The sequence below is a fragment of the Serinus canaria genome, chromosome Z (genome assembly GCF_022539315.1).
Source record: "Serinus canaria isolate serCan28SL12 chromosome Z, serCan2020, whole genome shotgun sequence".
NCBI classification, from domain to species: Eukaryota; Metazoa; Chordata; class Aves; order Passeriformes; family Fringillidae; genus Serinus; species Serinus canaria.
In genome coordinates, this window is record NC_066343.1 from 36245935 (window position 1) to 36271662 (window position 25728).

Sequence of the window (25728 nt, forward strand, 5' to 3'; positions counted from 1 at the left end):
TGTGTCTTGTTCAATCTGTACTGATTTTGTTGGATATTCTTTTATACTATTGGGATAAAATCAGTTAGCCCTATTTCCTTCCCTTCCTGAAGGTCAACAGCAGCACTGGCTTTTTTTTTTTTTTTGGTCTTTATTTTGTTCATTAGAATGAATTGCACATAAATTAATAGTGATTTTTATCCTAAGAATACAAGTAAAAACAGAAATGGTCAAAGTACTTTTTAGCTCCAAGGAAAGGAAGACAGCATATGGGAACATTTTTAGATTTGAATAGAGGCCAGATCTCTTCTCACATGGTTTTATTATCTAGTTATACCATCATTATTAAAACACAGCACTCTTAATATATGGGGGAAAAAATAAAGTACAATTTGCTGTGCACAAGTGATCTAGAGATGTTAGTGATGGAGCTTCATACCATATTGAAGTAACATGCAACTGTTTCTTTTAGACATAGCATTATACATTATCTTTCATTTCTTTATTTCTAGGGTCTGAGGTGGTTGGCTTTGATGGGAAAAGTTGTCTAATTTACACATTAAATAAAAAACTCAGTAATGCACTGAAAGATGTGATTTCTCTGAAGTTTAAGACAATGCAAAGTGATGGAATTCTCCTCCACAGAGAAGGACAAAATGGAGACCACATCACCATGGAATTAACTAAAGGGAAGCTGTCCCTACTCATTAATTTAGGTAACAGCTATAGTCTCATAAAGTCTAATATAGTTACTAGGCATTACTTGACTAAAACTTCTCTTCAACTGTTAAGTGGATTTTAATGTATAAAGTATGTTAAACTAGCAGTATATTTTTGAATAATTATATTTTTGAATGAAATTAATAGTTTTTATTTTTCTTCTTTCAAGGTGATACTAAAACTCATCCTTCTAATGCCCAAATTAATATTACGCTGGGCAGCCTTTTGGATGATCAACACTGGCATTCTGTTCTCATTGAGCATTTTAACAATCAAGTAAACTTTACAGTGGATAAACACACTCATCATTTTCATGCAAAAGGAGAATTCAGTTATTTGGACCTTGATTATGAGGTGTGAAAATTACCTTTCCTTTATTACATTTATTACCTTTGTTATGCAAATGCATTGAAACAGGCAAAGAAAACAGAACTTAAGGAAGTTTGTAGTCCTTAAGACTGTGGGGATTTTCTGTCTGTTAAGAGAATTAATCAAAAAAAAGACAAGTTCTTGGAGCACAAATCTCCTGCTAGACTCCACTCAGTATTTTCAAAAGACCATCTTTTTCATCTCAGAATTCATTATTTTACCTTTGTTTTAATAGCGCTGCAAATGTGATAAACAGTATTGCAAATTTAATGAATGAGACTCAACTCAATGCTATGATTTAATGAATATTAATGTTATGAACATAAAACCTAATGAAAATTGCAATGTCAGCATAAAAACCATTGTAGAAATTTTTGTATCAAGACTTAAATCTCTGTTAGATCAGAAAATTATACTGTGAAGAAATCTTTCTTACACAAATAGTAGATACATGAAAAGTAGTAGATGTAATGTGCTGTGAAATTTTCCTGTCTATGGTTAAAAATACCACTATTTCACAGTTGTAATGTGATGACTGGCTGCTTTATGTTTGTCCTATATTGTTTGTTGGATAAGACAATGAGATAGAGCAGAATGTCAAGAGCCCGCAGACTTTATTGTACTCATTCCAATTTTTAACCATTTTAAAGTGAGATGTCATGCTGTTCTGTGCTGCATTATTCCATTTCAAAAAATATCTGCTCAGAATTTCTGAATGTAAATCATAATATCAAAGTTTGGAGGATCATACTAATTAAAAAAAAAAACAAAAAACAAACCAAAAGCTAAAGGGAAAATTACTGGTTGACAATTTGTTTTAAAACAAATTAAAAAATTAAAAGGCTAATAGTTTAGACTGACCATTTTTACAATGTTGTCTTGAATAGCTTTGAAATATGTGAGCTCAAATGTTCACTTATACTGGAATCCCATTTCTGGTGGTAGAGTTAAAGCATAGACTGGAGCAGAGCTAAGGTCACCCTTGTGGCAATGGTTTTCCAAAATAATTTATTGTTTTCTAGCAGCTTTTGCCTTAAGGCAGGGACATATTTAGACAGAATGATATTCTTGAATTTAGTGGCTCTCAGTGGGTTTTTATTTTTGTTAAATCTTCCAACCTCTTTCTGAAACTAAGTAATTTTACAGCACCATACAAAGGAACTGCACAGCCTAAGCATTTTGAAAGGGAAAATGTGCCTCCTTTAGTTTGTTTCAAATCTGTCCTAGAATAATATAATTTGATGTACTTTTGTTTTCTATTATAGTAGTTATTGTGTGCACGGAGTGGAGAAGTTAAGCTCAAGTTTCTAAGGAAATTGTTGCTAATTGTCTTCTCCCTTTTTACACTGTTTTACATAGTCTCCTTGTACTTGGCCTTGTCCTTCTTCTTCTTGGTTGCACAGCTGTAATGGACCCTGAAAACTGATTCAAGACACAGATACATCAGAAGAAGAAAAAAAAAAGCCAAAATGTCAGGATTATTTGCTACATACATTTGACTTGATATTTTCTTGTTAGCCTTTTCTTTTTATATGTAGATGTGATACAGTGAAATACACAAGTAGCAGATTCATTATAGGCAAGTTTTTGACTTCTGCTCTTACAGTATAGTCAACTTCTTTCCTTAGAAAATTACTTAATAGTATTATTGATTTCTCTTCTCTTTCTAAGCTCAGCTTTGGAGGGATCCCAATGCCTGGAAAATCAGGGACATTATCACGCAGGAATTTTCATGGGTGTTTTGAAAATATTTATTATAACGGAGTGAACATTATTGACCTGGCCAGGAGGCATAAGTCTCAGATCTACATTGTGGTAAGAGATTTATAGTTAAGAAAGACTAAATAACTGTAACAGAGAAAAAGATCACAACCACTTTCAAATCCAGCCTGTTAGCACATGTTTCTAGTAAAATCTATGTTAGGTAATGAAAGAAAAATAAAGTAATTACCAAGTTGGGCTACCTTTCATTTTATGCTGGGTAGACTCATCCTAGTAGAAAAGGCAGGATGCATTTTATTCTTGAGGTCTTTAGCTGATATTTAGATTTGTCTGATATCACAGTGGTGTGTGCTTTCTAACTGGTTGACAAAAGTCAATGAGTAACAAGATGCATCAGAAAACATCAAATCTTTGGCTTTGCAGCAGAGTAATAAGAATATGTGTCTGTCTAATAAGAACACAAGCAGTACGTTTTTTAAGTTCTTTTTTGATGAGGACACTGATCCACTTTGTCCAGAGTGTTATAATTTTGATAGATCAGTTCTGATTTTCAATTTATACTGATCTTTTTCTGAAGACCTTTAGTTTAGGTTGGTGGGTTTAATGTATTTATTGTGACATTGCCAGGAATCATATTATCTAATATCCTACCTTTTAGAGAAACTGTTCCAATAACAAAGCAAATGTTACAAAAGGCTTTCTAGAAATGTTACTGAGTGCTTTGCTGTTGGTTTGGGGTTTTTTTCCCCTAGTACAAGGGTCATCTATGTTTGTAACATGTGCTTATTTAATAGCAGGAAATGTAGAAGTGTCATAGAAATCAGCTCAGAATAATTAAAATGTATTAAATGCTTTCATGATCCAAATATTTTTACTTGGATTTCTGTTCAGAATACGAATAATCAAATTTGGTCTCCAAATGGAGAAATGAATGAGAGGCATCTCTTCTCATGTGGAATGCACTTGAAATTTTCCAAAATTATCTAAGCTTGTACCTCTGCATAGTATTCTGTCCATGATGGTTCTGAATATTGGGGAATGGGCAGTTATAGTAGGCTCTGTGTGGAAGGGGATCTATGAAACTATCTGTAATAGGAAATTTCATTACTTTTATGTCAAATATTTTAAATTGTTGTACTACTTTCAAAACTATTTAGGAGACATTTCATAATGTAAACAATATAGAAAGAATCCCTGTTACCACAGAATCCCTGTTATAAATAGGGATAAAAGTGCCTATAAATAGTCACTTTACCGGGGGAATCTGCAAGTGGCCAGCTTTTAGCATTTAACAAGGCTTTTAGAATCTGATGAGTACCTTTTCACGATGTGTCAGTTTAGCTGACGATTCATTTCTGTACAGCTGAGTTCATAAGACAAAGCTCTTGCTTATTTATCTATTTTCCTTCAAGAAAATGAAAACCCATAAACTTTAATACTTTGCCACACCAAGGACTAGTGAATCTTTTTCTTAAATTTATTTTAAAACTACTTAATGTGTGGTCAAAGTTTTATGTATGCTCAAAAGTTTAAAACCTCTTAGTGTTGAACAGAAATTAGGTTCACTTTAAATTCCAAAAACATTAATCTTTAGTAATCCTTTTTCCAGAAAAAAATAGTTATAGTTCAAATGGTGTCAGCAAGTCATTAGATTAGAATGTACAGTGTACTACAATCAAGCACCATAAAGTGTTAATTAACTCTGTCACCAGATGCAAAAAATGCATTATTCCCATTCCAGATTTCTTATCTGCATCCCTTAGTACAAGTATAGATGCAGCTTACTCTCAGAGCTTCTCAATGAATTCAGCCACAAGTTTACCTAAGAAATAGTTATTTCAGAAGAAGGTAAGCCCAAGAAAAGTGCTAGGTGCATTAATCCAACTCATCATCTAGTCCATATGGGTCTGCTTGAAAACACAGTCCCTCTTAACTTAAGAAGTATGTGTTGAGCATTTATTAGTAGCAAGAGTTTATATGTGGAATTTTTCTGTTTGTGAAAACAAATACTGCAGTTGGTGCACATCTCCAATTGCATTAATTTGGAATTTTTTTTCTTAAATTTAGCACCATCTTAAACAATAAGTGCCAGCTCAACATTCTTCTCTGTATCCCAGCATTTAGACCCATGTAGGTGTTTACATGCAGTGAGTGACATGGCATTTATTTGTCATTGAAGAATTTGTCAAGTCCCTAATGCTTACTGAGGCTGAGGCAAGCTAGGAACAAAGCAGCTCTTTCTAACTCCTGAAGTAGCATTAAATCAGCCTCATAATTTAGGATCATATGCCATTCCCTCAAAGGTCCTTGCCACTCTGTGCAGGCAGATGAGTCTACTCTGGTCAACTGTGTTAACATTTCTCAAACTAATGATGTTCATGTTTGATTTTTAGACTAAGTACATCCAAGTACTATGTACCATATTTTGAAACTCTGCAGTTTCCATGGAGAAATTCTCATGACTCTTCCTAATGCCATATTTGTTTTATTTATTTCTAGGGCAATATGTCCTTCTCATGTTTAGAGCCACAGGTGGTTCCTGTGACATTTCTGAGCTCCAGCAGTTTCCTGGCACTGCGAGGCACATCAGGGCAAGATGAAATATTTGTCAGTTTTCAGTTTCGCACTTGGAACAAGGAAGGACTTCTGTTATCCAGTAAACTGCACCAGTCTTCAGGCGGTTTCCTCTTATATCTGAGTGATGGGAGAGTCAAAATCAATCTTCATAAAACAGGAAGAGTACTGAGTGACGTCGCTGCAGGTAACAGACATGAAGAAAAAAAATACAAGTTTCCTATGCATAAAAGAAAAAAAAATTAGAAGTTATTTATTTAATATTTGCTTTCTTGACTTATTTTTATGATTAGTTTGTGTGCAACTGTGTTTTTTTTGTGGGAATTTTGCACTTAATTATTTCTAAATGCTTTCTTTTCTCACAAACATATATTCTTTTTTTCCCCATGAGTGAGAAGGAATTACTTGCAGTAATATAAACTGAAAAATTGAGTCCTTAGCTTAACATGCATATAGTATGTACAGCTCATGTGCATAACCTGACAAATCTAAGCAGCTTTTTTAGTTGTGAAGTGTAAGGAATTTAGTCTTTACTCTGTCAAGATAAGTCATTAAGATGCTTTTCGCCATTTGTCTTTGTCTTGGTTTTGGACTGGGCACAATGCCAGTGCCTCCATGAAAACACATCCACGAAGTGTCTACTGTGAGATGTGACCAGAAACAGAGCAAGCAAACACCAATTTAGGAATAAAAGGAAAAAAAACTTTATTAACACACACACACACACACACACACACACAAAGAACAGAATGGAAATCTTTCAAACACATTTCTCCTCCCCCTCTCAACCCACATTACAACGTACAATACAAACTCAAATCTTCCTTCAATCCCCATCTCCCAGGTTTTAATTCTCAGTCCGTTATCCTTCTTCAAACAATCAATACATTCTATTAAAGAGGAAGGAGTCTTCTCCTTGTGCCATTTCTTGACTAACCCCTTTCCATATTCCATGCTCTCACCATGGAAATGGACCAGAAGATTGCTTTTGGGGTTTCTCTTTTTAAGGATACTTTGGTCAGTTCCACAAAACGACAGTCTCTCCATTTTGGGATAACAAAATTCCCCCATTTCCCCCGGGGCAAGGGCTTCACGACAGAAATCCTCTCATTTCTGATTTCTGCCTACCACTGCTCTTCACTGCCTTTCTTGGGTCTGAGCCATTGCTTTCCCCCCAAAACCGCAGTCTCTGTGTTACAATAGAAAGTTAGTCCGTCCACAGCCGAAAAAAACTGCTCCTCCGTTTATCTCTTCCTAAGTAAATTCTTCTCATTAACTCCACTACTCCCTACTCACACAAACCTCTCATTTCACTTGTCCATTTCTTCTTGTTCTTATCTCTGTCCTCCGGGAGGATCAACGTCTGGAAGGTTTCCATCGTGAAGGAAAAAAAGTTAAAATCATCTCTAGGTGCCGGACTCTCTTCTCACTCTTGGCCAACTTCCAGGAGCTGCCCAGCGCGTCTTATCTCTTTTCTCTCTTCTCTCTCTCTCTCTCTCTAGGAAGCAGGGTGGGGGGGGGGGGAATTTGCTCGGTGCTTTCACTACTTCCACCCCTCCATCCTTTCACTTCCCCCCCCGGTCTCTCTCTCTCTCTCTCTCCAAGATCCAAGGTCTCCGGCCTACCTCACGCCGCCTCGTGGCCTTTTCCCCTCCCCCACCCGGCCTACAGCCGGAGGGGGAGAGAAAACTGACCTGATCCCTTTGCTGACCGACAAGCAAGAGAGTGTCACTTCCTGGGAGTTCTACCTTTATACCCTGTGTTCTCAGAGGCGGAACCATCTCCTCATTGGCCCAAACAGGTGCCAGTATTCACACCTGAGCCCCCACTGGGCTAACCACTGTCTCCAAAAAAAACCACTTCCTTTCAAACCAGGACAGTCTTTGCTTTTAAAAGGTATCAAGTAACAATTTATTTTATAGTTATACATCACTATAATTATAATGTCTGCTATTATTTAGAGTTCTCAATTGCAGAGATATCCATTAATCTTGGACAGTGGATGCCCAATATCAGATTTGTTTCAAAAATCCAGGGCAAGTTTGAGTCTGTGACTTAAAGAAAAGGGAACTTCTGGAAAATGAATACCTGAGAGCTAAAGGGTCACTTTTGTAGTTAAACACTGAACCAAGACTAGATCATCTACTTTTGGTAGTACACTGCTGGGCATCCCTCAGGGTAAAGCAGATTTTCAGAAAGCTAGTACCTAGTCTAGTCTTCTGATGAGTAATTTCACCCTTGGCAAACAAATATGTCAAGACAAAAGGATGAAGCTAATATAGTGGATACACTAACATGTTAGAGACTATTCAGTTGGGATTCTAAGCAGATTCCAGCTTTAACTTTCTCTCTGCCTGGCAGGAATGGGAGTAAGCCTTTCACAAAGACTCTCAGTTTTTTTGAGCACTATTGGCAGTTGATGTGGGAACAGCAAGACTGTTGGCTCAGTCAGGAATCTCCGTCTTTCAGGAAATATTACAGCAGGACAGAAAACATCATCTCCACCTTCAGAGGCTTTTTACAAAATGCTGATATCCAGTAGCATTCCCATGTAATAATATCACCACCTTCACCGAGCAGCTCTTCATCAGTATTGTACTATTTTCTGAAATTCCATGTGTCACAGCTATCTTAGAGCTTCACATTATTTATGCAAACAAATTTAATTTTGCCCTTTACTTGTAGATGGATTATATTATGTGATATGGTATGATGAGTCCTAAGACAGGGAAAAAAAAAACAGATAAAAAAATAGATATTAGGTGGATAAAAGGGATTACCGGGACTATATGATATGAGGAAATTGAGGCTGGGGTTGGAGTGGTTTTTGTATGGACAAAGATGACCAGAGTCCACTAGTTGGAGGAATGTATTGTAGAAGCAATGGTGAATTCTGATGCAGAAAATACATTTATGATATCTAGAACATCAGCTGATCTTTGATTCATTTTGACCCATACACAAGTCTGTATTTTCCATTTTATCTTCACAAAGCAGAATATTATCAGTGTAAAAGAAGCCAAGTTAGTTCCAGTTATGTAACAAAAAACAAGAGAGAAACCCCCATACTAGTTATAATCAGTATAAAGAAAAAATTAGAATTACCTGATCTAAATTGTTTGCAAAATTTGTTGGGCAGCATAATGCAATGGGAGCAAAGCAGAACGAAGCAGGACAGAGAAACAGCCACAGGATTTGAACATGAGGTCTCCTTAATCTTTGTTCCATGCCCCTGTTCGTTTGATTGATTCCTTACTTTAAATCCTCTTAATAAATGAAAACTCCTTCCCTTCCTTGAGGGAGAAGGGGAAGGGAAAAGAGAGAATGAGAGAGAGAGAGAAAGAAACTGTCAAGTTCATTATGTTTCTACAGGTGTATAATGATTACAAGTAAAATTTTAAACTGTTGATTATTTTAACTCAGGGAAAGACTGTAAGCCTCTAATGACCACAGATAATGTTGAAATTTACATAAATACTTTGATCCTGTTCCTGTGGGTGATAATAGGAGTGGCCCTGCTATTTTTTATTTTCTCAAATAACTGATGCACAAAGAGTACCACTTTAATGACAAGAAATTTCCCTAGGCTTACCATTTGAAAATGTCAATTTCTTAGTAAGAATGTCAGTGGTATGTAGTTAGCAGTGATGAATTTGGTGTTTTAGGAGCTATTTCAATTGCTGTTCAATTAGGTGATGTATGTTAAAGAAACTGTTGCCATGCACTGTCATTTTAACAGACTGGCTTATGGTGGTGGCACTTTTAACAGCAGTAGGTAGAGTTGAACATGGGGCAATTTATTCCATTTCAAAGCTGCAATGCAATACATAAAATGTTAGTGTAAACATCCCAAAATAAATCTTGACATTCTATGCTGAAACAGAATTTAATGTTCTCATGCTAGGTTAGGCTTTCTGTTCATAAAGTCTAACAGGAAGAATTGTGTTTGACTTTGTGAAGGCAAAAGCTACAGCAAAATCGTCTTATTCGCTTCTGAGAAGGAATTTATCTAACAGAACCATATGGGAAACTTTTTCTTGAGTTTTTGAAGTGTTTGTTGTAGTAATCATTGAAGCAATTCAAGCCTGCATTTGGAGGTTGAGTAATTAAATTATGGATGATTGGACAGAAGATTTGCTCCCCTACAGGCAAGGACTTATGACCTGACTTACACACAAACACACACACACACACACACACACACACACACACACACACACACACACACACACACACAGACACAGACACACACATAATTTTTGATAATTAAACCTGAGCATATTTTTTGTGCACAAGTCTTAAATTAATTATCCTGTGTTTTTTAAGAATTGCTTTAACCGTATAAAACCGAGGAGAATGGCATGTCATTTCATAACGAATTAAGTTATAGTAAGTTATGTCTTTCTTTTGCAGAATAGCTGCTTAATGTCTTTCATTTGTAGCCTCTTTTGCAAGTGGTACATCAAATATTCACAAAGAAATAACATAGATTTTTAAAAAAGAGAAATCAACACAAAGTTAATTTGTTTTGAATTATAACACCAAATTGAATTACAATATGTATAAATGTTGGATCTTATTACTCAGTTTGTTCTGTGACCCTCTATTTCTATGCAGCTTTTAATTTCCATGCAGCTTTTAGTTGAGCGATGTTAATAATAATGGGATTTCATTGTTGTACTTCAGACTAATCTATGAATTACTTCCTCTAAACTTTTTTTTTTATTCTCACTGATCTCCTAATAATTTATATACACTGTATTTTATACATGTGTTCCTGAGGTTGGGTATCTTGTTCTGCAAGACATCCCATAGACCTTATTTTAATACTTAGATTTAAAATGATGGTACTAATGAGAATAAATGGACATCTTGTTTAACAGCTACATTATTATGTACTAAAAAAATTAATTGCTTTGTTTTTCCTGTTTGTTTGTGGTTAAACATTTTTCTAACTCATAGTAGAGCAGCAGACAATATAAGTTTCAGATGGAATGCATATGTTGATAGTCCACTGGCCTCTTCCACTTAGATGTTTTACCACTCAGTGGCTCCACACAAGCAAAAAGCATTTTAGTCAAAGTTCTCAATTTAAGAGCTAAAATGATCAGTTTTCTTCAGAGAGCCTTGTGCTCCCACAATGGCATTCCTTAGTTCTCAGACTTAATAAAAGGATTTCTAGGAAGTTTTAACTTCAGCTGCATGAACATTGGTGAATATCTCTAACCCTGCCAACCACTAAGGACAGGAGATAAAATACCCATTCCAAAATCATATAGTAGGTCAGCAAGGTGAATTACAATCAACAATCCAAAAAGTATAAAATTCATATTATTCATTTTCCAGTAACTAAAACTTCTGATGGTCTGAAGCACCATTCTTTACATGTTAGGGCAGTCTCTTACCTACCTTCACAGTCAAATATTGCAAGTTTTGGAATATGGTTTACTCACCAGAACAAGGAGCTTCTGAAGCAGGATGCACAACTAAGAATTAAAAGCAGTTATCCTTGTAACAATTAAAATAAAGTGACAGAGTTCATTACTGGATTTATTACTTTCAGTAATGACAAAGTAATGTCATTAGACAGGTAGTGTCATTACACAGGTAGATCAAATGTATCCTCAGCAAGTTTGCGGATAGCCCCAACCTGAGTGGTGCAGTTGATTCGCTCTAGGGAAGGAATGCAACCCTTGGTAGATTTGAAGATGGAGGATGCTTGATAGACTGGAAGAATGGACCATGTGAAGCGCATGAAGCTCAACAAAACCAAATGTGAGTTCCTGCACCTGGGTTTGAGTGCCCCCCCAGCATCAGTAGCATCAGTACAGGCTGGGGGAGGAAGGAATTAAGAGCCTGCCAAGAAGAACTTGGGGATGCTGGTAGATGAGACCTCCACCTCAAGAACTCATTAAAGCTCTAGGGTCCCCAGCACAAGAAAAACATGGCTGGAGGGAGACTGGAGTAGGACCATGAAAATGATCAGAGGCCTGGAGCACATCTCCATGAAGACAGGCTGAGAGAGTTGGTATTGTTAAGCCTGGAAAAAAAAACTTTAGGGAGACCTTATTGTGGCCGTTCCATATTAAAGGCCTATAATGCAGACTTTTATCCTTTTTTCCTCCAAGGATCTGTAGTGGCAGAACAAGAGGTAACAATTTTAAAGTGAAACAGGTTATGTTTACGTGTTCTACTCCTGGAAATATTCACGTTTATGTTTTATGGGGGTTTTGGCAACATGATCCAGTAAAAAAAGGTTCCTGCAAAGAGGGGCATTGATTGAACTGGTTTTTAAAGGTCACTTGCAGCCCAAAATGCTGTATGATTCCATGATTCTTTAATTTCTAAAGGAAGAGATAATGTTTTAAAGAGTTGTGACTGAGGAAAATTTCAATCACTTGAAGTACCCATGGGAGGCTGGGGCTAAAGCAAAATGTATAGGATGTCTTGTTACATGTTCTCTAATAAATATGCTGATTGAAATAAGGAAAAAAATAAAGAAAAGTTATATATTACAAATATTACCTTAAATGTATTGGAGTTATCTAGGTGATAGTTTATCTGAGTTTGCAATGTCCTTCTAGGGTTTATCTCTTCATTTTATTACAATCTTTTATTTAGACTATGGTAATCAACAATCTATGGATCCTAATTATGCTATAATTTAGCTATTTGAGCTTTCTCATCTTTCTCTTTTTATTTGTTTTCTTTCTGTTTGAATGAATCTCTTAACTGATGGACTGTTACTGCAGCATTTACAACATGTACTAGAGAGGACTACATAAATACATGAAATTTCAAGAGGGATATCACAGATCACAAATCATAGGCATTCTGAATACCACATATGTTGTATTCATATGTTTGTTCTTCACTGAAAGAAGTATGTCTGTTCTGAAGAATACTCAATAACATGATTGACTTTAAGCACTTGTTAAAGATAATAACATGGTTACATGCTACCCTGTGTAGAATTTATTTATGCAAACATAAGAGCTTTCCAGAATCAGGGCTATAAGTTTATTGCTTTGTGGCACCTTACACCTACACAGACAGGGATAATGTAAATTTGTGGTCATGGCTAAACTTCCAGAGTATTTTCCCACACATGTCCAATAAAAGAATAGTCTGTAAGCAAAATTGTCTTGTGACACTGACATGATGATTACAAAGCTTTTAGCATCTGCAATATTTTGCTATTTTGCCATGTTGTAATATAATGACCACTTTGTAACACTGTAATAAAAATATGTGTTATATGTAAAATACTGTATCCACCATCACAATGATGTTTTAATGAAAACCTCCTTGGATTGGGAGGATACTCTTCATAGTCATTACATTAAATGAATATATTACAGATAATTAGGCTACAACAATAGTGCTACAACACTAAGACTTATTCACTGAAATAGCTTTATTTTTTATTTTTCGAATGTGAAGCAAGGTCCTGTCTACACAAATGATGCTTGTGCTTATAAAGCTCCTTTTCATTTTACTATCACTTGTAGATTTTATGTGGGCTATGACTGCTCTCTTGGTTCCTTCTCCTTTCAATTCTAAAACATTAGATGGTATAACAATAGGTGGAAGTTCATACTAAATGTTGGGGTTTTATTTCTCTTTCAGGTGCTGGATTAAATAACGGCCAGTGGCATTCTGTATCTCTCTCTGTCAAAAGGAATCGTATCACTGTAAGAGTGGATAATGATGTGACCTCATCTGCTCATGCCTTCATACCTTTGCAGATTTATTCAGATGTTTTCTACTTTGGAGGTGAAATATCATTGTTTGTTTATAAAGGCAATATCCACCAGTTACACACATCAGTTTTTCCTGACATATCTAATCAAATGAAAATAATTATTTGGCTTGCTTCAAGTCTTCTTTGCCTAGCTTTGTCCAGGCACTGTTATGATGCTTTCAGTTTCCTTTGAATTTTCCCATGTTGGGTAGAATAAATCACCACCCTAAATTCTTGGTCACTTTTTAGATTGTCATAATTTGTATTGTGCTCTGATAATTGAATATAGTCTGGCTGGCAATCAAACAGACACACAGTTTCTCTTGCTGCAGACATTGTTTTGCCGAATGAATATTTCAGCGAGTCTTCCACTGGAATGACTTCAAGTTTTCACCCTAAATATATGCTTGTGTGTGTAAATACCCTCTTTGTATGATACTTTTTTTTTTTTAACCTCTGATGAATATAATTCGTTCCTAAAAACCTATATGTACATACGTCTTCATTTCTCTAGGAATATCAACAGTCATCTGTCATCAAGAGATTATGTCATTAATGACATGTATTGTTACTGATAGAGTGGAACAGATTGTTCTGTTATTTGTATAATCCTTTTGGGAATGGGCCGCATAGTAGTAAAGATAAACATTACCTAATGCTTCCTCTCTTTTAAACATTAATGGGTGAATTATTAAATTTTTATTTATTTATTAATAATTCTCAAATTTATGAGAAAACTGAGAAGATTATCTACTAAAACACTAAATGTGTCATTGTCCACAGATCACTTCCCTTGAAAGAACAGGTTTTAAATAAGTTTAAATAAGTTTCATGTTCACAGACATACACTTTGTGTAGTAACTGCTAGACAAAGTTACTGCATAGTAACTGCTATGTGAGCATTCACATGAATTTTCACATCTGGCATCTACACTGTTATACTAAAAATACCCCTTGACTTGGCTAATAATCAGCAAAATCAGAGAAAGATGCAAAATATTAGTCTTGAATAACCCTTCTATGTTGGTTCAGGTTCCCAGATCTCTGAAGAGGTGATTTCACCATTGCAGAGTTGATGGCACAGATGAGACGTTCAGAAGGGATGCAGGGATTTACAAAAAGCAGCATATTCAACTAAGTTGTAGAAGAGCACTTCTATTTGTGCTTTGCAGTGTGGAGAAGACAAAATAATTCCATACGGGAAATACTAACGGCATATCCACCCCTCAGATTCTCTGATCTCAGCCCTTTCACTGAAATCTGCAGCTCATGCATCTTATACAAAGTCAGGGAATTATAGAAGTGGGTTTCTGAGTTGAGAAAATTCTTTATTAAATTTTTATGTTATATGCCACTGTCAAAATGCAGACACTGCATTTTTACTTTCTTTCCAAGTTTATATGAATATTTACCATGTTTGTGCTGTTTGTTAAAATATAAGTATCGGCCTTTCAGGAGAGATGTCCTGGGGACATGGTGATTTGTTCACTTGTTTTAATGAATACAAATTATGCAGGGAATGTGTATGTTTAACTAGGAAAATGTGCAATAAACATGAAAACATTTTGGTGTTATGTCAGCACAATTTCTAGTCATGACATCATCAAGGATCTCTTACCTCTCTCAGTTCTTGTAATAAAACTCATTGCAACTATAAGGGAAAATGAGATCATTTAATATTGCAATAAGCACATAATATAAATTCAATGATTATATGATTTTCTTTTATCTTTAATATCCAGTCTACAATTGTAAGGAAATACAATCGATGTTAATGGTATTTGTCTCGTCTCTCACAGAAGACAATTTTTGAAAAACAGACACCAAAAAAAATGAGACACAATTTTGTAAAATAGCTATGCCAAAAAATTGTAAACTTTTCCTGCTTTCTTGGGCCTCCATTTATTTAATCATCTGCTTGTTTATCTATTATTTATTTATTTAAGCTCTACTGGAATTATTTCATTCTCAAATGAGCATCATATTTTTCACCAGAAATGACAGAATTTATGTTACTGTTTCAACTGTAGAATGCTGTAAAGCATGTGGTTAAACCTGTAATTCATTTGTCTAACTGTGTGGTGCTGAAAACTTACTGTGCTCTTATTTTTACTTTTGCAAGTCTGCATATTTGTTGTTCTTAAAGCAACAGACCAAGGAGATAACAAACATTTGCCCTTAGAAACATGATAACAATTTTGAGCAGTTTGGTTCCTGAGCAGATTTATACACACTGCAGTCAATTAACTTACAAACTTTCAGTCTTAATCCAATTTCTATCTATATTTCTGAAAAATGTATCTATACTATTTATGTTGTTGCACACTTATTTGAATATATTTTGTTGTTTCCACTGTCATTTTGCCTTCCTGTATCATAAGCTTCTCCACTGTCTTTACAGGACTTCAAAAATACTCATTAGCTCTGTGGAACAGAAAAGTGTCTTAAAACTCATTGCTTCCTAACATCCTAAAACAAGAAGGTCTTCAAATGCTGTGAACCAGAATGCAGTATTGTTTGACTAAGGTCAAAGGATGACCCTTGTGCATTATTGCAGAAACAACAATACCCCTTAGAAAGAAAGACAAATAAAGCATTGTAGTGTAGTGCTTACCTACCACAGGGAAATACTGCTCAATGTACATGTTTGAAATCAAATCAGAATGAAAGCAATTTATTTATTTACTACAAATGATTACTTATTTGGCAATCAGTGACCAAGGCATTTCAGGACCAGTAAGACAATAGATAAACCACAATATTAAATTCTTACAGAATGTGTACATCCAGATAGTATGTAGTCTAAGCCTCAGATCTGTTCTACACAAATCTGATTAGATCAAGATGTACTGGGATGTGACCACTCAGGCCTTGTACTGATGCAAAGATGGAAGTCTTGTAACTTCTTTGGGCAGATTGTTCTGATATGGACCACTGTCACAGTAAAAACACTTGTTGCTTGTGTCTTATGTCTTATGAACCAAATTTGGAGGTTTATAGTTTTGTTCTTTGCCTCTTGTCTCGTTACCATGTCCTGCTGGAAGTAGTCCTGCTCTATATTCTCTGTGCTGTCTTATCAGCTAGCTTTATCTCTTCTCCTTAAGAGTAGGCCCAGATCTCAGTCTCTCCTCATAACTGCATTCAGCTTCCAGCCATCTTGGAGGCTTCCTCTGGCCTCACTCCAGGGCGCTGATGTCCTTCCTCCCCTGTACTGGGGAGCCCAGAACTGCAGCACTCTCGATATGGCCTCACAAGTGCCGTGTAGCAGGAAGAACCACTTCCCAAGACTTGCTGGCTATGCTCTCGGTAATGCATCCCAGAATGGCATTGACCTTCTGTGCTGTAAAAGCACTTCCCCTGATCATATTCCACTTGATGGTCACTAGGATCTCAGGCCTCTCTCTGGACAGTTATCCTCCAGTTTGGATTATTGCATGGACTTGCTCCATCGCAGATTAAAAATCTCGATCTTGTTCTTAATGAATTTCATGTCAATCCTGTCCAGATCCCTTTGAGTTGCAGCCCTGCTCTCCAACACTTTGTTCCTGCCTCTGGTTTGGTATCAGCTCCATGCTTGCTGAAAGTGCATGCTGCCTCATCATCCAGATCATCAATCAAGACATTACAGATGTCACTACTGATCTCTAAAGAATCTTCTGCTCAGTGATCATCAGCTGGACTTCATAGCATCAACTGCCTGCTTATCCCACCCATATATATTGTGAATCTGGCAATAGGGACAGTATGGAAAAAAATCATGGTATGCAATGCTCAGTGCTCTCCCTTTACCTATACTGTTCATCACTTCAGCAAAGAAAACAAAGACCTCAGTCAGGAATGATTTAACCTTGAAGCTAAAGTTAGCCAGTTAACTTCTTTGCATGTTTAGAAATGGCATGAAGAAGTTTTGCTCTGTGAATTTGCCAGGCAGTGCAATAAGACTAACAGCCTTCTAGTTTCTTCAAGATGGGTGCAACTTTTCCAATTATCAAGAAGTTCAGCATTTGGCCAAGACCCTTTCAGGACTAAAATGTTAATGAATTCACAATGACAATGGCAATCGTTAAAATGGCATTGACCAGCTCCTGCAGCATGCTCAGGTATACCGTGTTCCTTTACTGTGTTCTTTTACCATGGGTGCTACATTCTTTTTTTCATACTCTGCTAGGACATGGGAATCCCAAGGATCAGTTTTACTAGTGAATAAAAAGATCTTGAAGGAAATAATTCTTCTCTAGACCCTTGTCACTAAGTCCCCTGGCCCATGGGATATATGGATAATATACATAATCTCTTTAGCCTTTCTTTTCTTACTGTTGTACCTACAGAAAATCTTTTGTTGCACTTCAAATTCCTGGACAAGATTTATCTCCTCTTTGTTTCCTAAGTGCATTCCTAGACATGCAGATTATGTCTTTGTATTCCCCTCTATGTTTCATGTCCCTGCTACCACATTTTGTGTGCTTTCTTTTTTCACTCACTCAGGAGCTCTGTGTTTCCACTCACTCAGGAGCTCTGTGTTTATGTTTGCAGGCCTTATGCTACACTTGGTAAACTATTTTGATACTGCTATGGATTTCTCTTGCTCTGAAGAGCTTTTTTTTTGAAAGCCCTTTTGTTCTCCAAAGCAATTTTTTAATGGTATCCTTAAAAAGGATCCTGAACAGAAAAAATTTGTCTCTTCTGAAGTCAGGGGTTATAATTCTGTAGTCTGTTTCTTTCTCTCTTCTCTGTGGCTCATAAACTCCACAGCTTCACCTTCATGTTTGCTGTAACCTAGCCAGTCCTTGACCTTTACATTTTCAACCATTTCTTCCTTGTCTATGAGTAGCAGGTTCAGTGGAGCATCTCTCCTAGGTGAGCCATTGATGGTCTGCAACAGAAGTTTCAGTACCTTACAAAATATTCTTAACAGCTGATAGAGTAAAATCACTGTACCTAGTAGTTGTTTTTGTTTGTTTTTTTGTTTGTATTTTTTTTTTTGTAGTTATTTAACTTCATTTGTGTCTTAAAACTTGTTAAAATCATGTGACATTGTATTGTAACCCAACATTCTGGGACTAAGGTCTCAATCTTGATTCCACTCATTGCTTTGGAGCTTTTGTTTAGGTTATCCTTTAACTAAATTTTTAGTGATGTTTTGCATATGCTTTAAAAACAGTAAGACTGCAGAGAAGTATTTCTTTTCAGTCATACAACCATGGCTTATCAGAAGAGCTTCTGGTTAAATCACAGAGGCTAAAGTGTGTAGAGGTTATAAAAGTTCAATTTACTTTTGGAGTATATAACGTTTTTCAATAAAAATCTATTTTCAGCTCCAGTTTTTATTCCTTTTTTCAGGCTGTCCTAGCAGTGGAAACATTTCTGAGTGTAATACCTCATTTGGTGGTTTTCAAGGATGCATGCGACATATTTCCATTGGTAACAAAGCAGTGGATATGATCTCTATTCAGCAAAACGGTTTTGGCAATTTCAGTGATCTTCAGATAGATTTATGTGGCATTACAGACAGGTGAGAAAATAATGTGTACTCATTAATTTATTTATGTCTGTGTTTTGTTTCTAATAGTGATTTGATGACAAAGAACAGAACACTTAAAAAGTGACATGCTGTTTCTTTTGTAAGAATTCAGAAATCCAGAATAAATGCAGATTATGTAGTATATAGCAAATAGTCTCCCTTTTACTGCAAATAAAATTAACTTTGACTAAAATTATTTTATGTTTGTGACAAGTTTAAATATCTTGCTTTCTTTTCAAGTAAGCTGCAGACACAAATCCCCTACTGCAACCTGTAGTCCTATCCATCCTTTAAAATACTATGTTTTTTACAAAAGTTACTGCTGTTTCCTATATTCTACCTTTCCAGAAACACAGTAGATAATATCCATCACAGTGAACGAGCAATTGTCTTTTGGACCATGGTCAGAACTAATCTCTTAACTTGCAATTAGCATCTATCTGATAGAATGGCTAGTTGAAGTGTCCCTCCCCAAAAGGAAAGTCTCTCCCCAAAGAGGAAAGACTGTATACATTCCCAGAAATAGAAATGCTTGAAGGAAAGACATTGCTAGGCTTCAGTTTAGTGGGAGCAGAGGGGTTGCAGAACAACCCTAGCTGCTGAGAAGAGAGGGAGCGAGCCCACAAACAGTCAATGGAAGGAGAAGTTTTATTCTGTGGACTCCATAGAATGCAGTCACAGACAGTTAATGCTGTCTTTAATCCCAAAGTGTTTTTGCTTGGACCCAGGTGAAAGGCTGTACTGAAAGGGCACAGCCGACAGAGGAGAATGATGTACTTTTGAATAATTCTCCCTCACTTTCTATATTTCTAGTCCTCCTAAAATGTGTTTTGATTTCAAAAAGTCTGTCTTTTGAATTATAAGACTTTTCAAAAGTTATGTCTTTTTGGGAAAACATTGTAGGCAGAGATCTGCTTTAAGACAATAGCCAGTTTCAGGATCAGTCACACAACCTTACTTCTGTGACCTGCAATTCATTCCCAGAGATAACACAGTGTGCAACTATCTATGTTCTTATTTTGGAAACAGACACTGCTCCTTGTAGATGAAAGTGGAAAAAAATACTAGCTATTTACTTAATCCTTCATAAAAGTTTAAAAAGAGAAAAGTCCAAGATGAGGATGAAAGTTCTGCCTACAATATGATCCTTTCAATTGTGTTTTTAGTGTGTATTCTCACTAATATTTCTACACCTATCCTGCATTAAAAACATATGCAGCATATATATATATATATATATATATATATATATATATATATATGTTATATATATAAAATAATTATTTATCCTTTACTGAGCTAATCCTGACTTTGCAATAGGCACAAAGTGTGATAGACATGCACCAAAACTTACTGAATGGCTTACTGGGGACTTGGGATGCCACATTCAATGGTGTTTCTTTTGCCTCTCTTTCATAATACTGCCTTTGACTTATTTTCACACTTTTCAGTCATAACTCTCCTTCCTCTCTTCTTTGAAGGACCTCATGCATTTCTTTCCAGCTTCTAAAGCACTGCATCACTGCTGTTTTTTGTACTCTAGAATTGAACTTACTTCTATTACACTGCTTTTTTTCTTTCTTGTATGAAGACAGAATGAGGAAGAGAATTTTTTTCTTTCTTGTATGAAGACAAAATCAGGAAGAGAATCAGGTCAGAAGAATCTAATGTGAGAATCTGCATATTTTTTAGTCAAACATATTAAAGGATATCTAAGCAAGATTATGAGTGAAAAATTTCACCTAATTGGCTCATAATATAATTGATATCAATTTCTGTCTGATTTACCATGAATTTTCCATTGTTCACAGTAACTGTGAACCTCCTAAAATGCTTATCTCAGAGTTTCAGTTTAGAAGCCATTTCCTCATCCATGAACACAGAAATATCTTGCCAAATTTTTTAAAGGAAGATGGTACATTTTTAATGTTGTAATTCGAGCTATTTTCCATTTTGAATGGCCATAAGATGTAAGTTTGTACATGCAGGTTTTAAAAAGATGGTAAGTGTATAAATAAACAGGGAATGATGTTTAAAGCCACTATGTAAATCTCAGTATATAAAAATCCAGCATTATTTGGAGTAGACAAATGTCTGAACACTGAACTCTTACTACTTGCTCACACTTTATTTACTTGAACTTATATTACTTTCATACTTCATCAAAATAATGTGTGTTTTCTCAAGATAAGGGATACAAAAGGTAGATAAGATATTTATGGGAGATTTTTGGTTGGTTGGTTTTGTTTTCTCTAATATTTTCTAGTGTCAATTTATGTCTCCTTCTATCTTGACCATTGTACCTTTGTTGCATTGGCTCTCAATCTAAATAAGATTTAGTTTTCATTTCCCATCCTGCTAAGCATATATCTTCCTAATTTATCAAAATAGAAGTTTAATCCACTCATTTTTATCTTTCATTACCCTCATTGTATTTTTTTTTTCAAAATAGATTGCTTTTAAAAGTCCTCTCTGGTCTTATGCCCTCTTGCTATTTCTTTCCCATTTCTTCGCACAGTCCCATTTAATTCAATATCTGGAGCGCATAGTTTGGAACAAACTTTGTGTCTCTCTTTAACAAATTATTTCTACATCTCACCATAAATCCCAGGTGATAAAGCACATTTATTTGGCAAAATTAAAACTGCTTACAAGTTTTAAACAATATTTAGTAGGTAGCTTGTATGATCCTTGTATGATCCATATTGTTTGAGAAAAAAAAATGCTTTCTTCCTACTGTGATTTATAAATGACTTTGAATGCCTTAAGCTAATGAGCATTTTGTGTTCCTCATAGTAAATATCTCCCTACAGGTGAGTGCAAACAAATCCCTTCTTTGTCTTGGTGTCTTTATGCGAGTCTTTACATCTTCAGTTCCAAACCATGAAGCATGGCCCAAATTCCAGAGTTCTTGGCAGCTTTTGTAATAAAAGTGATTGACGTGCATAAAAACAAATAGTATTTACTCTTTGCATAGCAAACTGGATTTATATGCAATAGTAAATAAACTGAAAACAATTGTATTTAATCCATTCTTTACCTCAAATATGCACATTTAGAATATGAAGAGTGTTCTTTATGAGATTTACAGTCTTCATGGAGAGCTGTTTAGTTAATAATTAATTTTTCTGACTCTAAATTATTAACTTTTTTATTCATTTTATACAAACAAATGCTGTACCATTTTCCTATTTTCAGTTTACTCAGTTTGATAAACTTTCTAATTACTTATCCTGGTCTTAAATTGTTATGACTGTTTGCAGTCATCAGTCTTTCCATGATCCCTCATTTAGCCATTTCATTACATGACATCCTTATATTGTTCTATTGCTCGTATATCTCTTATGCATGCAAACAATTCTCTTCATATATTTCTCTTTAATATAATTTCTCTCAGTTCCTTTATCAATATATATTGATTTAATAACTCCTAATTGGCTATAAATCATTCACAAAATCACTTTAAAGGACACAGTGTCATTTAAATACCTTACAATGTTAGCACATTTAATCTCTGAGGAGATAGTACCAGATGCGTCTGTCCTAATTATATTGAGCCCTACACAGAAACATACAATTTCCTGCCAGGAGCTCTTGCCTTTTTGTCCTGCCAGCAGCATACAAAAAAAAGGTTGAATGAGTTTATATCTTTAAAAAAATAAAAATTATGATCACTGCACAATTCTGAAATTATTTTTTTACTTTTCTTTTTAATAAACTGAAAAATGAAGAAATAATAGGCATTAAAAATACAGTAGGTATTTGCTTTTTTAAAAGGATATTTTAGCCATAATTTAGAACCAGGATAAAGAAATAGTATACCAAAACATGTGTCTAGTTGAAAATTGACATACAAATGTCTTGCTTTTTCCTTTCTTTATCACAACTATATTCATATTCAGGATCAGTATTCTCCTCTCAATATCAGTTTATAGTTATTAATAGGCTGCTGCCTTGGTTTAAAATATTATATAATTTTCAGAAGCCATACACTTAAAAGCATATTATGAAGAAATACGTGGTAAATGTTTAATTAGCTGTTGCTTTTCTGGTTTTAGCAGACATAATTTTTTTTTTAATATATATTAAGTATTAGAAATACTGTTTCAAATATGAGAAATATTTTTTCTAGAAAATTAGCTTGTTCAAAGCTGTGTTCTAAATCTTGCTTTGGGGTAGGGTCGCAGCATATAACATAATTTACATTAACTTTGATGTAGCAAGTGGCTACTTTCTATTATACATTCCGAAGCAGAGGAAAGAACTTAATTTTAAAAGATTTCAATTTAATGTTAAAAGATTTAAATTATATTCTTAACTTGTTTTTACTTTCATTAAAGTTGGTTCAAGCATCATCAATTTCTTCAAAGCTTTTCATCTTGTGAAAAATATTAGGAAGATTTATTAGTAGGGACAGGGAGTCAATACAAGTAAAGACCATGTAAAACACAATTTTTGGATAGTGTCTTTATCAAAAAGGCATAAGACACAAAATGTGACTGAAATAAAAGCAGACCAGCTGTCAGTGAATGCACTGAAGTCTTGAATGGCAGTTTTGCTAGAGATTTGTATTTATAATAACATGATTAGAAAGAGAAATAGAGCATTTACCTAAGAAACATTAGTATGCATATTTATGTAAATCTGTCAAACAAAGTATTTAAAATAAAAATAATTGTAAGCCTGGTGCCTAAATTTGTTTTTAGGCTCCAAAACATAATTCATTGAGACATATATAATCTGTTGACTAGTTTTAGGAATACATTTTTTGAGTGAGAGAATAGATACAAGATTAGCTGTTTCACTGCCAAAAAATGTCACAGATTTCCTTGAAAACAGCTGACATCTATCAGTTTACTTTACCTATACTTCACCTGCTACCTCTTTTTTTAATTCCCTTCTGTGAAAACCACTTATCCTTGTTTATAAACATGAAAGAAAGATAAAGTTCTTTGAGTGCCATGAGCAGCAAATGTGTAAAGACCCTGAATTATTCATAGGGCAGATGTGTGAAATGCTGGACTTTCTGCAATCCTAATTTAATATTCTCCTAACGTTTCTTGAATGAATTAAAATGTATTTTAAGATCCTGTGGATGTTAGTGGGCATGTTGTTTTTGTTAGTTTTTTTTCCTGTGGCTAGTGCCAACAGTAAAGTCATTTTACACTTTCTGAACTATATCATACACATAAACTCAGTGCAATTAAAATGTTAACTAATTTCTAAGGTGAAAAGCTAGTAAATAATTGGTTAAAAGCCAGTTAATATTTGGTTGAAGAGTGCCAATCTATTTCAATATATTTTCATCTGCATTTATAAAAAAAATATAATTTCATTTTTTTTTTCATGTCACAATAATTTTATGCTTTAGTATAGTGCTGCAGTCTTAAACACTAAGAAGTTACAGGTAAAATATTTTTTCAGTCAACCACTGTATACTTAGAAGAAAGGAATCAAAACTCTTCAGGATCTTAGTCATATTACCAGTATGGAAACTGGCTTTACAAGTAGTTAGTTATGTTGGAACCAACATACTGAACTCTTTCTAGGGTAGAAAGTTAACAGCAATAAGAAATAGATGTCAGGTGCTGTGGTCAGATTTATTTGTTAGGTGATTTTTTATTACTATTTTTACAAGAACAGAAAAAAATCTGCTATAATATTGCTTTGTTTTGATACATGTTGTTGAAGAAATCCCAGTCATTGCAAAACTTGTCATTGAATTATCAACACATGAACCTGTATTTGGTTTCTTAGTCTGTACTGAATTGCAACCAGTTGAATGCTAATAACAATTCTGTATCTTTTTCCTATTTCTGTTCTCTTAAGCTTGTTACATAATTAAGATATTTTTATAAGCAAAAGGAATAACAAGGAAGAAATTATCTTAAATTTCTTTTACTTACATTGGCATCCTTACAAATGGAATTTGTGACTTCCTTCACATTATACTTTTCCAGGATTTTGTTTTCCTCGTTAAGTAAAAAAGTAAGAGAGGAGAAAAAAGAGTGAAAATGAACATTGTTTTTTGTTTTAGGTGTTTGCCTAATTACTGTGAACATGGTGGTGAGTGCTCACAGTCCTGGAACAGTTTCCACTGTAACTGTGCCAATACTGGTTACCAGGGAGCAACTTGTCACTATCGTAAGTCTAAGGTGTTTTCTGATTTCTGACCATGCTTTTACTTCTGATTGAATTTCTTCACCACAAAACAAAACAAAAAGACAAAGCAAACCAAAGTAAAAAACATATGAATTTATCATTCATAAAATATTTTTGGTCATAAAAATACTCATAATTTTTTTGAAGAAAGGCCTTGGGAACTCAAAATATATAACAGAAAATTGTTTGAAATTTAAATTGTTTTTCTTTCACATTTTTTATATCTTATATGGGATAACAATATCCTGTCTCATCCATATAAATCCACTTTCTGGATCAATGTATCACTTAGAAATATGGTAAATTCATCTGCATTCATCATAACAACTAATATTTATTATTTCTGAGCCAGTGGGATGAAATGCCTGTCCAAAGGTAATCCTGTGCTAAACCTCAAACACATGTTTTATATACTTTGCTGGATCAGGAAGTAGATTAGAAGAAAAGAAAATAAACACATTTTGAATTGAATGCAACTTAGATAATTTTTCAGGAGATGCTTTACTTTGGTGCTGCTTTCAGCATGTTCTGGGAAGAAGATAAAAGAAGTATGCTGGCTTTCATTACATGCCTATAATAAGTAAAAATCGATAGAAGTTAACTGGTTTGGTTTTTTTAAATACAAAGATTGCCCTAATCATCAGATAAATAATTTTATACTTATATACAGTCTATATAAAATCTATACAATCCTCTTTGGCAGCTTTTAGAAAAAGAATGTATGTCTACCCAAATGGAATTTGCTGAGAAATCACTGATTTTAGAAGGCTACCTATTTAAATCTTGCTCGTACAAAGTCAACAACAACCATAAATAACAGTATTAAGAAAAACTATGTAAAATAGAAAATATGCCAATAGTAGCTTCTAAATACCATGCTGTACCCCATTAAAGCCTGATGAGCCCAGAGTGAAGGTGAAGGTGATTTGATTCATTG

The 25728-nt window shown here is 34.8% G+C and overlaps 1 protein-coding gene across 1 annotated transcript in view; it reads left to right on the forward strand.

The window, feature by feature from the left end:
* CNTNAP4 (contactin associated protein family member 4) overlaps positions 1 to 25728 on the forward strand; it is a 200511-nt gene that overhangs the window by 127948 nt on the left and 46835 nt on the right. The window contains exons 5-11 of the mRNA XM_009098299.4: positions 492 to 695; positions 869 to 1053; positions 2740 to 2883; positions 5290 to 5551; positions 12994 to 13140; positions 18449 to 18620; positions 24667 to 24773. Of these exons, the coding sequence (XP_009096547.3) occupies positions 492 to 695; positions 869 to 1053; positions 2740 to 2883; positions 5290 to 5551; positions 12994 to 13140; positions 18449 to 18620; positions 24667 to 24773 (1221 nt within the window). The remainder of the gene's footprint in view (positions 1 to 491; positions 696 to 868; positions 1054 to 2739; positions 2884 to 5289; positions 5552 to 12993; positions 13141 to 18448; positions 18621 to 24666; positions 24774 to 25728) is intronic.